The 14927-nt window shown below is 53.1% G+C and overlaps 1 protein-coding gene across 2 annotated transcripts; it reads right to left on the bottom strand.

Annotated features, from left to right (window-relative positions):
* Positions 1 to 561: 561 nt before the first annotated feature.
* RCN3 (reticulocalbin 3) lies at positions 562 to 14889 on the bottom strand. Of its 2 annotated transcripts, none has more exons than XM_032324923.1 (7): positions 14792 to 14889; positions 14124 to 14371; positions 11893 to 12095; positions 10403 to 10575; positions 4407 to 4467; positions 1362 to 1561; positions 562 to 1139 (listed from the first exon to the last, which is right to left on the bottom strand). In XM_032324923.1, the coding sequence occupies exons 2-7, from the start codon at positions 14363 to 14365 to the stop codon at positions 1032 to 1034; spliced, it is 987 nt and encodes a 328-aa protein (XP_032180814.1). In that variant the 5' UTR covers positions 14366 to 14371; positions 14792 to 14889; the 3' UTR covers positions 562 to 1031. The 2 variants fall into 2 exon arrangements, with proteins under 2 accessions (XP_032180814.1, XP_032180815.1); XM_032324924.1 differs by having other exon boundaries at positions 14782 to 14879.
* Positions 14890 to 14927: the final 38 nt, after the last annotated feature.

Genomic DNA, 14927 nt, shown 5'->3' with positions numbered 1-14927 from the left:
CCTGAGAGTAAACTCTGTCCATGTCTCTCTGGGTCTCTGCCTCTAGAGATCTTGTCCCACCACAAAGGGACCTGAAGACCTATCCCCAAGACCTTGTATGACCCACTCCCAGTCACCTCCCCACCAGTCCCACTTGCTGACTCCATTCCAGCCACACTGGCCTGCTGGCTCACACACACACACACACACACACACACACACACACACACACGACACACTCTGGCTTCAGGGCCCCTTCTGTTCCCTCTGCCCCGCCGGCTCTCCCTCCAGATCTCCCCTGGGCTTCCACCTCTGCTCACCAGCACAGCCCCTCCAGGGCACTCAACAGAGCATTGCCTTCCTGCGCCATCTAGAACCTTGTGTCTGGCTTGCTCATGGCTGGGTCCAGCCTGCTAGTTTTACTTTCCGTCTCCAGAAGTGCCCTCAAAGCCTGCTAACACCCCGAGTCCCCTTTCCAAATGCCCGATCTCTCCTTCAGCACCGCAGTCCCCACAATGCCCAGCCACAGCCCCCGATTCCTCCCGGAGGCCCCTGTCCCCCCTAAGACACACACAGACAAGACCCCAGCACTGGAGTTTATTGCCTCCGTGGCAGAGAGGAGGCATTCTGGGGCCAGTGCCCTCGGGTGAGTCAAGGGCAGGGGTGGGGGGGTTGGGGTGGATTTCTCTGCTGTGTGGTGTGAGGCTGGGATGGGGCACTGAGGTGGTGGGTGGAGGCTCCTGGAGGCTAAGCTTTGTTTGGGAGCCCCTCCCTGGTCTGGGCTGGGTGATTTTACCAGTGAGAAACGGATTGTTCACTCACCCTTGGGGTCTACGAGACCCCTGGGGGCAGGGTGGGAAGGGCTGGGAGGGGCTGCAGTGTCTTGGAGACGTTGACCTGGTGTGTCCCTGAGAGCTCAATGGCAGAGGGACGTGGGTGGGGGCGTCCACACCCCGCAGGTCCAGACAGGGAGGGGGGCCTGGTCACAGGGGGGCCCTCCTCAAGTCATCCCCTGGGGCTACAAGGCTGTAGCACACACATGGGGGGTGGGCTCACAGCTCATCGTGGTGGCGTGTCAGGTCCTCGCCGTAGTTGGTGGCCTGGCTGCCCACAAACATGTTCCAGTTACTGAGGATCTCGGCCTTGCTCAAACGCCCATCCTGGAGGGAGGGTCAGAGGGCAGCAGGGGTGAGCAGGGGCCCTGCCTGGAAGACTCATCTCTGAGCCTTAGTCTGCCCCCCATCCGAGGGGGGTGGGGGGGTCTCTGTCCACCACCCCTTCCCCTCCACCACCCCTTTCCTCATTCGTCCCTGGTCCAGCAGGACCCCAGGGCAGCTCCAGGCCAGTCCGGCCACGCCCGCACAGCAGCCCCCTATGCGCACCTTGTCCGTGTCACTCTCATGCAGCAGGTGGTTGGCCTCCACCAGCGGCTGGTCCTGGGCGGGGGGCAACACCCAGTGGCCCACCTCACTGCCATCCAGCCTCCCGTCCTTGTTCAGATCGCGGAAGTCCCGGAACTGCTCCCGCTCCGTCTGCACCCAGGCGGGCTCCTCCTCCCCGGGCTCGGCCGAGTACAGATCCGCTGCGCGGGGCGACAGGGACGATGTCAGGCTGGGTTCGGGGCCAGCGGGCACCCCCAGGCTCGGTCCCTGCCCTGCCGCCTCCCGACCGCAGGTACCCCCCGCAGCCCAGTGCCCCTGCTCTCCGGCCTCAGGCTCCTCCTCCGCCGGACCAGCAGGGGTAGGGCGAAAGGGACTGGACGGGTTGATCATTTCCTTGACCGGCTGTCAATCTGTTTGCCTGGGACAGGGGCCTGGGCCTGGTGAGGAGATACTAAAAAGCCACCTTTCGAACCGCTCACTCCACTTTAAGAAGCTCCCTTGGGACACCTGGGTGGCTCAGTCAGTTAAGCGGCTGCCTTGGGCTGGGGTCATGTGGGGTCATGATCGCAGGGTCCTGTGATGGAGTCCTGCATTGGGCTCCCTGCTCTGCGGAGAACCTGCTTCTCCCTCTCCCTCTGCCTGTCCCTCTGCCTACCTTGCTCTCTCTCCCTGTCAAATAAATAAATAAAATCTTAAAAAAAAAAAAAAAAAAAAAGGCGGCTGCCTTCTGCTCAGGTCATGATCCCAGAGTCCTGGGATCAAGGCCCACATCTGGCTCCCTGTTCTATAGGAGCCTGCTTCTCTCTCTCCCTGTCCCTCTCCCTCTGCTCTTCCCCTTGCTTGTGCTCTCTCTCAAATAAATAAAATCTTTATTAAAAAAGACTTATTTGGGCGCCTGGGTGGCTCAGTGGGTTAAGCCGCTGCCTTCGGCTCAGGTCATGATCTCAGGGTCCTGGGATCGAGTCCCGCATCGGGCTCTCTGCTCAGCAGGGAGCCTGCTTCCCTTCCTCTCTCTCTGCCTGCCTCTCCGTCTACTTGTGATTTCTCTCTGTCAAATAAATAAAATCTTTAAAAAAAAAAAAAAAAAAAAAAAGACTTATTTGACAGAGAAAGAGAGAGCACATCCATCCAGAACATTTTCATCCTCCCAAAGGAGACCCCTTTCCCACTGAGAAGGGACCCCCCCCACACACCGCCACCCCCACCCCAGCCCCAGTCCATGAATAATCTAATTCCTGTCTCCATACAGTAAGAGTGTGGCCCTCTGTGTCTGGCTTCTTTCACTTGGCACAGTGTTTTTATTTTGTATTCAAGTGTAGCTGACCACAGTGTTACATTAGTTTGGGGTGTGAGACCTAGTTGACTAGACTTACCCACACTGTAGCCCGATGAGTACTTCCTCCCCTTTTATGGCTGAATAACATCCCATTGTACAGCTCTCCTGCCTTCCACTTAGCACTCATCCCCCAGGGGCATCTGGGTGGACCAGAAGTCATTATAGGAGCTGGGTACTCTACTCCCACCGTTTTTAAAATTTTTATTTATTTATTTGTCAGAGAGAGAGAAAGAGCACAAACAGGGGGAACAGCAGACTCCCCACCAAGCAGGGAGCCTGATGCGGGGCTCAATCCCAGGACAGTGGGATCATGAGCTGAGTCAAAGGCACATGCTTAACCTACTGAACCACCCGGGTGCCCCCTCCACTGCGGCCTCTACAGGTAAGTACAGGTTGAGGAACTCATTTCCGGACCCATGGCTGGGAGGTGGCAGGTGGCAGACACAGCACACTGTTCTAGAACCTACACCCTTGAGCACGGTGCACCCCCACCTCTCCCACCTTCCCGGACATGCATCCCACCTGCGCTCCCAGCTGGGGTCAGAGCCCAGGACGCCCCCTCCATCCTCCTGGCTCATATCCTTCCCTCTATCATCCAACGGTTGCGAAATTACATTACTCTGGGGAGTTCTGGGGTGCGGCCTATGTCTGTCTCCCCAGAACCCCACAGGGAAAGGAGAGGCCCAGGGGGCAAGGGTGGGACCTCCGTCTCTGCCTGCTGGGACTGCCATCCTGCTCCACCTCAGCCAAGTATCTACCCCTCGGGCCTCAGCTTCCTCATCTGTGAAAAGGGGTGATAACACCCCTCTTGTCGGTTGCCACGGGGATGAAACCAATTTTCAAGCTGCTCGCCACTTAGGACAGAGCCTCGCCTGTGGCAACAAGGTGTGTGACTCAGTGATGATCCCTGAATTTTTTCTGACCAAAAAAAAAAAGACTTCTATCTTTCTCACAGATGTAAGGAAGATAAATTATGCTTAAATAAAAATGTTCTGCCTGAGGGTTTGTTCCATAAAAACAGGCCATAGAAAAGTGTTTTCCAGCTCGTACAAATATCCATGTTTAACAGCTTTCCCCTCAACCAAATTCTTTGCCCCCAGAGGGCAGGGGTAGAGGCAGGGCCCAGGAGAAATCTGGGGGTGTTGTGAGGGGCCTCCCAGTCCTGAGTAACAGGAGACACAGTTTTTGCCGTGCAAATGCCAGACTCAAGACAATCTCCTCATCCCCAGCCAATGTAGCCTCTGAGGCCTAATGCTGCAGATAATCCAGACTCTCCCAGAAAGGAAGCCAGTCTGTGACATTCTCTGCTGTGTCCTCAACCACAAACATGCAGTATTTGCTCAATACATGTTTCCTGGACCTGGCACACAGTGGGAGCTTAATAGGTGTTTTTTTGGTCTGGCCCACAGAAGGTCCTGGATAAATGCTTCCTGGGCCTGGCACAGAGTAGGTGCTTGGTAAAGATTTGCTGGGCCTGACAAATATACATACTCAACCAATGTTAGCAGGGCCCCCCACACAGTGGGTGATCGATAAATACTTTTAGGGCCCAGCACACAGGAGGTGCTCAGTTAATGTTTGGTGGCTACTGGAACTAAAGCAGCATCCTTGCTCCCACTTTAGAGGGCTGCTGCTCTCCTATGGGTGGTATACTCTGCGCTGCCTGGGGGAGGACAGGCGTCCTCAGGGAGGGATCGGCTTCCACTCACCGATATACTCATCCACTTGGACGTAGCCATCCTTGTTCTTGTCCAGATCCTCCAGGGTTTCCTGGGGGAAAGAAAGGCATTGGGGCTGGCTCCTGAGGAGGGCTGGGCCCCTGGGGCTGGGATGTGAAGTTCTCTCAGGGAATCTGGCTCGGGCTTGGCTGTATGGGCAGGCGTCAGAGCAGTCTCAGTGGGGTCTACCTGTCCCGGGTAGGGGTAGAGGTTGGGTGGCTTTCTAGGGCATATAATGACATGGGTTCTACCTGCCCTTAGTGGGTGAGGGTCAGAGAACCCAGATATCCTTGCTTCCACCCAAGAAGACCTGTCCTGCCTCCCTCACGCTTTTCTCACACCCAACAGCAAACGCTCTCCAAGGGCAGGAGCCCCTTCCTGTTTAGCAGAGCCCAGACCCCAGCTCCATTTTACATCAGAGCGAGACACACTTGGTGGCCCACTGTGACCCAGGCTCAGTACCTCTCTGCTCTCAGTTTTCTCTCCACTTCTTGAGCAAACAGCTTCTGTTCCCCACTTTTTAAGATGTGTTTGTTTATTATTTGGGAGAGGGAGTAAAGGACAGAGGGAGAGGGGAAGCAGACTACCCACTGAGCTGGGCCTGAGGGAGGGGCCGATCTCATGACCCTGAGACCTTGACCTGAGCCACAATCAAGAGTCAGATGCTTAACTGACTGAGCCACCCAGGTGCCCCTGTTCCCCCACTTTTATATTCAAACTCACTGTAGGATGGGTAGGGTCTAACATGCCACTATGCCTTCCTCACAAAGAAAGCTCCAACATTTTAGGGTTGCCAGAAAAAAATGCAGGGTGCTCACTTATGTCCAACTTTCAGAGGAACAACTAAAAATTCTTTATCTTTTTTTAAAGCTTTTATTTATTTATTTGACAGACTGAGATCACAAGTAGGCGGAGAGGCAGGCGGGGTGGGGGGGAAGCAGGCTCCCCCCGAGTGAAGAGCCTGATGTGGGGCTTGATCCCAGGACCCCGGGATCATGACCCGAGCTGAAGGCAGAGGCTCAACCCACTGAGCCACCCAGGCACCCCAATAATTCTTTAGAATAAGGACGCTCCACACAATATCCAGAACATACTTATACTACTGGGTACAGTTAATTTGAATTTCAGGTATTTTTTAAAAACATAAGTATATCCCAAATGTTGTGTGGGACATACTTATACTAAAAAAAAATTGTTTACATTACTTGTTACAAATTCAAGTATAATTGAATGCCCTTTGTTATTTGGTAAAGCTGGTAACTCTGTAGCACTTATATATTGAAATTCTTGTTATTTCTTATAAGTGACTTTTGTTGTTTATTTTTACTTTTTTTAAGTAGGCTCCATGCCCAGTGTGCCTCTTGAACTCCTGCCTCTGAGATCAGGAGTCACATGGTCTGACTGAGCCAGCCAGAGGGCCCTCTAAGTGACCCTCGATATAAACGAATGTAAAAGAGGACAGCAGAGTTTAGACAAGGGCTCAGCAAACTTTTCCCAAAAAGGGCCGGAGAGGAAATAGTTCTGAGTTTGTGTGCTGTATAGTCTCTGTTGAAATGACACATCAGCTCTCTGGTTGTGGCACATGGAAGCCTAGGATCGTGGCCATGTTCCAATAAAACTTTATTTGCAAAAACAAGTTGTGGGCTGGATTCTGCTGTGGGTTAGATAGTTTGTTGACCGTTGGTGTGGATCATGGATTCAATTGCCGGGGTTCAAATCCGAGCTGGGGCACTTCTGGTCTGGGTGATCTCAGGCAAGTCTCCCCATCTCTCCGTGCCTAGGTGTCCTCATCTATAAAATGAAGATGGGAGGGCGCCTGGGCGGCTCAGTTGGTTAGGCGTCTGCCTTTGGCTCAGGTCATGACCCTGGGGTCCTGGGAGCCCCCACATCGGGCTCCCTGCTCAGCCAGGATTCTGCTTCTTCCTCTCCCTCTGCTCCTCCCCAACTCATGCGTGCATGTGCAGTGGGCTCTCTCTCTCTCTCTCTAATAAATGAGATCTTTAAAAAATAATAAATAAAATGAAGACGTTAGCCCACCCCCATATGGTTGCCATGAGGATTCACTCAGGCTAATACTTAGGTCAAGGTGTTACCACAGTGCTCCTGGTACACAGCACATGCTGTCAGGGTCTGTTAAATAATCTCAACTCAGGGGGCCCCTGGCTGACTCAGTCAGTAGAGCACGTGGCTCTTGGTCTTGGGGTTGTAAGTTCAAGTTCCACGTTGGAGGTAAAGATTACTTAAAAAACAAAATCTTAAAAGAAAAAAACCTCGACTCAGGGGCGTAAAAGGTATTTCAACATTATCTGCTATAAAAAAAGGACTTTGGGGACGCCTGGGTGGCTCAGTTGGTTGGACGACTGCCTTCAGCTCAGGTCATGATCCGGAAGTCCTGAGATCGAGTCCCGCATCGGGCTCCCAGCTCCACGGGGAGTCTGCTTCTCTCTCTGACCTTCTCCTCACTCATGCTCTCTCTCACTGTCTCTCTCTCAAATAAATAAATAAAATCTTTAAAAAATAAATAAATAAAAATAAAAATAAATAAAAAAAGGACTTTGGGTCTTGGAGGGTGGGGAGTCTAGTGGGTTCGAGAAGGCTGGGTTAATGACCTCTCTCCTCTCTGGATTGTAGTCACCTCTGGAATGGGCCGGAAGGCCCACCTCAATGGTGCACACATTGGGTCAGTAAAATGCCTGAGAAATATCGGAAGCAACTGCAAACACACATCCCAGTGGGAGCAGGGATTCTACTGCTGGAAGTTTTCTCCCATAGCTATACTGACACATGTATGCAATGTGAAGTAAGGAGCATTTATCACCAGCTTTGTAGGTTTATGTGTATTAACTCATCTAGTCCCTACAACCAGCCCTGATGTAGGAATAGTTATCAGTACCACAATTTTACAGATGAAGAACAGGCCCAGAGAAGTTAAGTAACTTGACCAAGGTCACACAGCCAGGAAGCTGCAGGGCTGGGACTTGAACCCAGGCCTCCTAGCCCCAGAGCCCTTGATCCTAACAGGCTTGTCACAGACCCTCACACCAGCTGTGGAAATGGAGCCACAAGAGAGGGGTTCGGGGATAAGGCCGAGGAGATGGGAAAGGTAGAGGGTTATCCAGTTTTCTGGGGTCCTTTGGGCATTTAAACACATTAGTATGTTAGCTATTTTATGAACCTTAAGAGCTTGTTTGGAGGTTCTAGCAGGGGAGCGCAGCTACTCGTATACCCTTGACCGAAGAACGGTCCTCTCCTCTATCCGGGAAGGTCATCCTCTTCGACCGAGGGCGCAGCTTCGGGAGAGACGCACATGGAGCGGTGAGGGAGGAAGGGGACACCCGCCTAGCCAGCCAGATCAGCCGAATCAACCCTGGCGATCAGTGGGGTGACAGATGTCGCAGCCAGATCGCCCTCACATCCAGTATGTTAGCTATTTTAGACATTCAACTACATTATTTTTTTTTACGATTTTATTTATTTATTTGACAGAGAGAGATCACAAGTAGGCAGAGAGGCAGGCAGAGAGAGAGGAGGAAGCAGGCTCCCTGCTGAGCAGAGAGCCCGATGTGGGACTCGATCCCAGGACCCTGAGATCATGACCTGAGCCAAAGGCAGTGGCTTAACCCACTGAGCCACCCAGGTGCCCCATTATTTTTTTTTTAAGATTTTATTTATTATTTATTTGACAGACAGATCACAAGTAGGCAGAGAGGCAGGCAGAGAGAGAGGGGGAAGCAGGCTCCCTGCTGAGCAGAGAGCCTGATATGGGGCTTGATCCCAAGACCCTGAGATCATGACCTGAGCCAAAGGCAGAGGTTTTAACCCACTGAGCCACCCAGGCGCCCTCATTTTTTATTTTTTTTTTTTAAAGATTTTATTTATTTATTTGAGAGAGAGAGAGAGCAGAGGGAGAAGCAGACTCTGCTGAGCAGGGAGCCTGATGGGGGCTTGATCCCAGGACCCCCGGGGTCATGATCAGAGCCAAAGGCAGATGCTTAACCAATTGAGCCACCCAGGTGCCCCAAAACTACATTTTAAAAATAATTTTTAAAGTAATAATTTTTGGGGACGCCTGGGTGGCTCAGTTGGTTAAATGTCTGTCTTCAGCTCAGGTCACGGATTGAGTCGTGCCTCAGGCTCCCTGCTCAGTGGGAAGCCTGCTTCTCCCTCTCCCTCTGCTCGCCATTCCCCCTGCTTAAGTCCTCTCTCGCTCTCTGTCAAGTAAATAAATAAAATTTAAAATAACAATAATAATAACAGTCAGTGAAAATTTAGGCATGGTAGAAATGGGTGTAAATCCTTCCACAAAGAGTGAACCCTCATGTGAACTATGGACTTTGGGTGGTGACGTGTGGGTTTTGGTCTGTCCACTGTATCGAGAGTCCCACTCTGGTGCACGATGTTGATGGGGGGAGGGTGTGCATGTGGGGGCAGGGGCGGTGTGGGAAATCTGTGGACCCCTTGCTAATATGGTCTCCTGGACCTAAACCTGCTCTAAAAATTAAGGCCTGGGGCATGTGGCCGGCTCAGTTGGTGGAAAATGTGACTCTTGATCTTGGGGTTATGGATTTGAGCTCCAGATCAGATCTGGAGATTATTTAAGAATAAAATCTGGGGCGCCTGGGTGGCTCAGTGGTTTAAAGCCTCTGCCTTCGGCTCAGGTCATGATCCCAGAGTCCTGGGATCAAGCACCACATCGGGCTCTCTGCTCAGCAGGGAGTCTGCTTCCTCCTCTCTCTCTCTCTCTCTTTTTTTTTTTTTTTAATTTTATTTATTTATTTGATAGAGATCACAAGGAGACAGAGAGGCAGGCAGAGAGAGAGGAGGCAGCAGGCTCCCTGCTGAGCAGAGAGTCTGATGTGGGGCTTGATTCCAAGACCCTGAGATCATGACCTGAGCTGAAGACAGAGGCTTAACTCCCTGAGCCACTCAGGCGCCACTCCTCCTCTCTGTCTGCCTGCTTCTCTGCCTACTTGTGATCTCTGTCTGTGAAATAAATAAATAAATAAATAAAATCTTTAAATAAATAAATAAATAAATAAGTACACCTGTCCAGCTCAGTTGGTGGAGCATGGGACCCCCTTAAAAAAAAAAAAAAAAAAAAAAAAGAATCTGCCTTCAGCTCAGGTCATGGTCCCAAGGTCCTGGGATCAAGTCCCGAGTCAGGCCCCCCCGGCTAAGCAGGGTGCCTGCTTTTCTCTCTCCTTCTGTGTGTACTCTCTCACTCTCTCTCTCTCAAATAAGTAAATAAAATCTTTAAATAAATATAAAATAAAATAAAACCTTTTAAAATAAAATTAAAATTAAAAACTTAAAGTCTGTTGGGAGAAAAAATGAAGGAGAAAAAAATCCTTCCACTACTGGGGAAGTTGGGTGGCTCAGTTAGCTATGTGTCCAGCTCTTGATTTTGGCTCAGGTTATGATCTCCAGGTCATGAGATCGAGCCCCAAGTCAGGATCCACATTGGGCATGGAGCCTGCTTAAGATTCTCTCTCCCTCTCTCTCTGCACCTCCCCCATTTCTCTCTAAAAAAAAAAAAAAAAAAAAAAACCGAAAACATAACCTGCCACTATAAAACGGAGAAGGAATTGGGGTTGGCACAAAAATTATAAAGGAATAAGAAGATAAAAGGGGTCAGCAGAAATGGCCCCAGAGTAGACACTCCATGTGCGGGGTTGGGGTTTTTCAGGGGTTTGGCCAGGATTGGGGCTCCCCGAGGCACTTCTGGGGAATGTGTTTTCAGGCCGGGGGCCTGGACTCCAAACGTGAGGACAGGAAGGGGAAGGCAGACCCAGGAGAGATCAGACACGAGGAGGTCAGGCGATGGGCAGGGGAGAGGTTGCCCTCCACGGATCTGTTTGCAGGCTAGGTTCCCTGGGGAAGGTGCTTGAAAACCAGGAAAACACTGGTGGGCTGGGCCTGACCTCAGAAGCCCGGGTCCCAGAAGGTGGGCGGGAAGTGGAGAGCCATCTCCTTGGGCCCCAACTCACAGCAATCACGATGTCCCGCATGTGAGGGAACTCCTCGGGATGCAAGAAGGCTGTCAGCTCCTCCCTCGTTGCCATCGAGTCCCCATCCTGGTCCGCCACCCGGAAACGCCGCTCGTCCCGAGCCAGCATTTTCTTGTAGGTCTCAGCGTCCTCCACGTCATGAAATTCCTCACCTGAGGAAGGGGACAATCTCTTTCAGCTGTGTTTTACTGGAAAGAATACCAGTCAGGTTGAGGGAAAAGACAAAGGATTCAGCTCAGTAGAATCAGGGCAGGAAGGCCCCCACAGAACTTGTAATAATTAATATATATTCATTGTTTACTTATATTAGCAACGTTGTCATGAAAGCTTATTATATGCAAAGCTCTTTCCCTACAAAATTGCATTTAATTCTCACAAAAAGTAAGTCAAGAGTCTTTTCATCTATTCTCACTTTATGAAGGAGAAAACGGATTCCCACAGAGAAGAAATAACCAGCCCGAAGTCATGCAGCCAGGAAAGGAGCTCTGAGCTGACACTGGCCCTTTGGGCCCCAAGGTCACCCTCTGGTGCTTTAAGGTATACAGACTCGGGTTATAGGACAGAGAATAGGAGAAGGGGGTTTTCAAGAAAGGAAAGGGTATGAGCGTAATGTGGAGGTTTGAAGAGCTCCTGAGTTCAGGGAAACTACAGAAGGTCCACTTTGCCGGCCAGAAAATGCAGAAAAACACAGCCAGAGGGGTGAGCCAGGCTGGGCTGAGGAGCTGGGTGTCTCTTCTGGAGACCCCGGGGGAGCCATGAAGAGCAGCGAGCAGGGGAGAATTAGGATCAACTCCATGGGTGGGAAGACCCCTCTGTGATATATGAGGGACAGACTGGAAGAGGAGTGGGGAGGGAGGGTCCACAAGGAAGAAAACAAGAGCAGTGGGGGTCGCCGGGCTGGGGCATAGGGACAGACAAGAGGGAACGCAGTCGGGGCATGGGGTAAATGGATTTGGAGTTTTTTTGTTTTTTGTTTTTAAGATATTATTCATTTGATAGAGAGCAAGAAAGCATAAGCAGGAGGAGCAGCAGATGAAAAAGGAGAAACAGCCTCCCTGCTGAGCAATGAGCGTGATGCAGGACTCGATCCCAGGACCCCAGGATCATAACCTGAGCTGAAGGCAGATGCTTAACCTACTGAGCCACCCAGGAGCCCCAGGATTTGGGGTTCTGTCAAGAGATCAGCGGTCAGGATGACAGGGCATGGGAGGTAGATGTCCCTGGCAAGGATCCCCCAGTCACGGTAACAGAGGTCGTGCATGCCATCACGAGTGAGAAGCCAGAGATCAGGGATTGGGAGTTTCCGGTGATGGAGTACTGGAAGTGGGTAGAACTTGATCAAGGGTTAGAAGCAAAGGTAAGGGATTCTGTTTCGTAGGCTAAAGGTTCTCAGAATGAGGCTGTCAAAAAGGTCAAGGTCACAGTGTGTGTGTTTTCGGGGGAGCAAGAGTCGGGATCTCGCCGCGTACCCGGCGCGTAGTGGCCGTAGGTGGCGTTGCGCAGCTCCTCCCAACCCACGCGCCCGTCGCGGTCCGTGTCGTACGTGTTCCAGGCCGCGGTCACCGAGTCCCATATGTGCCGCTGCTGCGTGTGAGCGATCCAAGCACGGAGCTCGGCCAGCGACACCCAGCCGTCCCCGTCCCCTGCACGGTCCATGCGGTCCACTATGCGCCTGCGAGTCGGGGCGGGGCACACGTCAGTCGCAGACTCCGCCCACCAGGAGACACGCCTTCGCCAGGCTCCGCCCCTCACACGGAGCCACGCCCCCGTCGGAACACCAACACCCCTCCCCCCCCCAATATAGCGTTGATAAAACGGTCCCAGAGCTGCCCGCGCACCGAGGGGAGACACCGGTCAATCCCGGGCCACGCCCAGGACAGAGCTCCGCCCCCTCAATCCAGGCGCTGCGGTCCTCCACACGCCCTGGTTGGGGGAAGGACCTAAAGCAATCCAGGGCCACACCCGTCACCCCGACTCCGCGCCTGGGCTCTCACTAGCTCCCCTCTCTCATTTGTCCGAGTTGGGGTGGGGGCAAGGAAGAGGTGTCACATCGCACCCCTCGCCCGCCGGTCCCCTAGGCCAAGACTCTCTCTGAACTCTCTTTTTTTTTTTTTTTTAAGATTTTATTTATTTATTTGACAGAGAGAGAAATCACAAGTAGGCCGGTAGGCAGGCAGAGAGCGAGGAGGAAGCAAGCTCTCCGCAGAGCAGAGAGCCAGATGTGGGGCTCGATCCCAGGACCCTGGGATCATGACCTGAGCCGGAAGGCAGAGGCTTTAACCCACTGAGCCACCCAGGCGCCCCTCTCTCTGAACTCTTGATGGCCACGGCCACGCGCACACCCGACCCCTCGCCCTTTCAGGCGCGTTGGGTCTTCAGGTCATCCCTTCCAACCCCCCCCCCCACCGCTGCCCCGCCCGCCTGGCTGCGCGGGCCTATTTCAGGCCCCTCTACCTCCCGCCCGACCCCGTGCTGCGTCCCGCCCCTTCCCCCACTTCCTCCAGACAGTCTCAGGCTTCGCCCGAGGACCATCACCCGCAACACCACCATCAGTTCCTTCCTCCTGCTTCGGCCGGATCATGGGCACCATGCGGTCTATGAAGCCCCTGAAGGCCGTTCCTCGCGCACCTTCTCTCGGGCCGCTCCGATCTGCTCCCAGGCCTCCTCCCCCGTCCCCTGGCCACTCCCGCCACCGGTTTGGGTCCTTACCCAACCGCTCACAGAGCCCACAAGGAGCGCTCCTCTTGGTCACCGTCCTTAAACCCCGCAACCCAGTTCCCAGAGTCGACTCCCACACGGCTGTGCCCAGATCGCCAGCCCCTGCAACCCCCGCGCGACAGGCTGTGTCTGCTCTGATCAGTCTGGAGCTGGAGTCCCAGGATTCCCGTGCTGTCCTGAGGTTCAAGCTGTTGTTAAGACCGTGGGCTCCACGGCAAGATATTTTAGATTCAAATTTTATCGCCTCATCTTGCTGGCTGTGTGACCGTGGGCAAGCCACTGAAACCTCTCTGTGCCTCAGTCTACCCCTCTGTAAAAGGCAGATAAATAATAGAACCTACCCTTAAGTCTGGTTGTGGGGATTAAAGAAATTAACCCTTGTAAAGCACTTAGAACAGCACCATGCATTGCAGCAATGCTACGCCAATAGTGAAGCCTGTTATGCTGCCTTTCTTCCTCCCTCCTTCACCCAGTCCCATCCATGCACAGTCTCCCAGCCAGCAGTCAGCACCACTCTCTCCATCCTGATCTAGTCATCATCCCCTCCTGTCTTCCAACTGCACCGCTGCAGATGCTTCCTCACCTAGTCTGTTCCCCAAAATGCAACCAGAAGGATTCTGTTGAAACCTAAGTCAGCTCACACCCTCCCTCTGCTTAGAGTCCTCCCATGGCTCTCATCTCCCTCAGAGAAACGCTGAAATCTTCACTGTGGCCTGAAGGCCCTGACCTCTTTTTCCCTTCTCTGCCATCACCTTCCACATTCTTCTCTTCGATCACTGGGTTCCAGCCACGGGGGCCTCACTGTTCTGCAAATATCAGGCCTGTTCCTGCCTCAGGGCCTTTGCACTTACAGTTCCCTCTGCTTGGAGTGCTATTCCCCCGTACATCCACACGGCTCAAATATTACCTTCTCACTGAAGCCTCCCTTCACTTCCCTGTTAAAAATTACAACCCTGAAACCTCCCCTCAGTCTCTCTCCTACCCCAGACGCGCTCGGCTTTCCTCTGGGCTGAGCTGGTCGAATTCCTTGGCCACTTCTCGTCCCAGGAAAGCCTCATGGTCGTACTGGAAATTCCCGTGGGCGTCATCATGAGGAGCCTCGCTTAGGGGGGCCGCCTGGTGTACCCTCCCCTGGCCATGAGGGCCTGCATCAGGGGATGGCTTGCCCTGGGCACCGCGCCTCAGCAGCAGCAGCAACAGCAGAAGTGATGGTTGCCACATCATCAGTCCCTAGGGAGCAGTGGAGGCTAAAAGTCAGGGGTCACAGGAAAAACAATAGAGACAGGACAGGAGAATGGGGGTTGGGGCGGAGAGACCGAAGACAAGACAGAGAGATGGTAAATGGCCACAAAATTTAGGGCTCAAGAAGGGCCGGGGGTGGGAAAAAGGGGGGCAGGGTTCTCAGAGGTAAAAGCAGAGGTAGTGACTGAATCTTCTGAGGGAGTCCCAGACGGGTCCCGGAGCTGCTGGTGGGGGGTTTCCGAGCGCGAGACGTGGCGCACTTCCCACGCACACTGCGGGGCGGGGTTGTGTCCAGAGAGCAATCATGCAGGCCCCCAGGCATTATTTGCAGCCCAGACCCACTTTCCCGGCTCGAAAGAACCCGGACCGTCCTCCCTGGGCAAGCCACCCGCCCTCACCTCCCTTTACCAGTTTAGCCAGCTTCACTTCGCTCTACACAGTGGGCTCTGCTTTCTCTGAAAAGATGCCCAATTTAGCGGCTCTCTAGCCAGGCCCCACCTCCAGCAGCGCAGAAACCCCGCCCTCCTACCAATGAGCGCTCAGA

The sequence above is a fragment of the Mustela erminea genome, chromosome 19 (assembly GCF_009829155.1).
Source record: "Mustela erminea isolate mMusErm1 chromosome 19, mMusErm1.Pri, whole genome shotgun sequence".
Lineage (NCBI taxonomy): Eukaryota > Metazoa > Chordata > Mammalia > Carnivora > Mustelidae > Mustela > Mustela erminea.
This window is presented reverse-complemented; position numbering and strand designations above follow the sequence as displayed.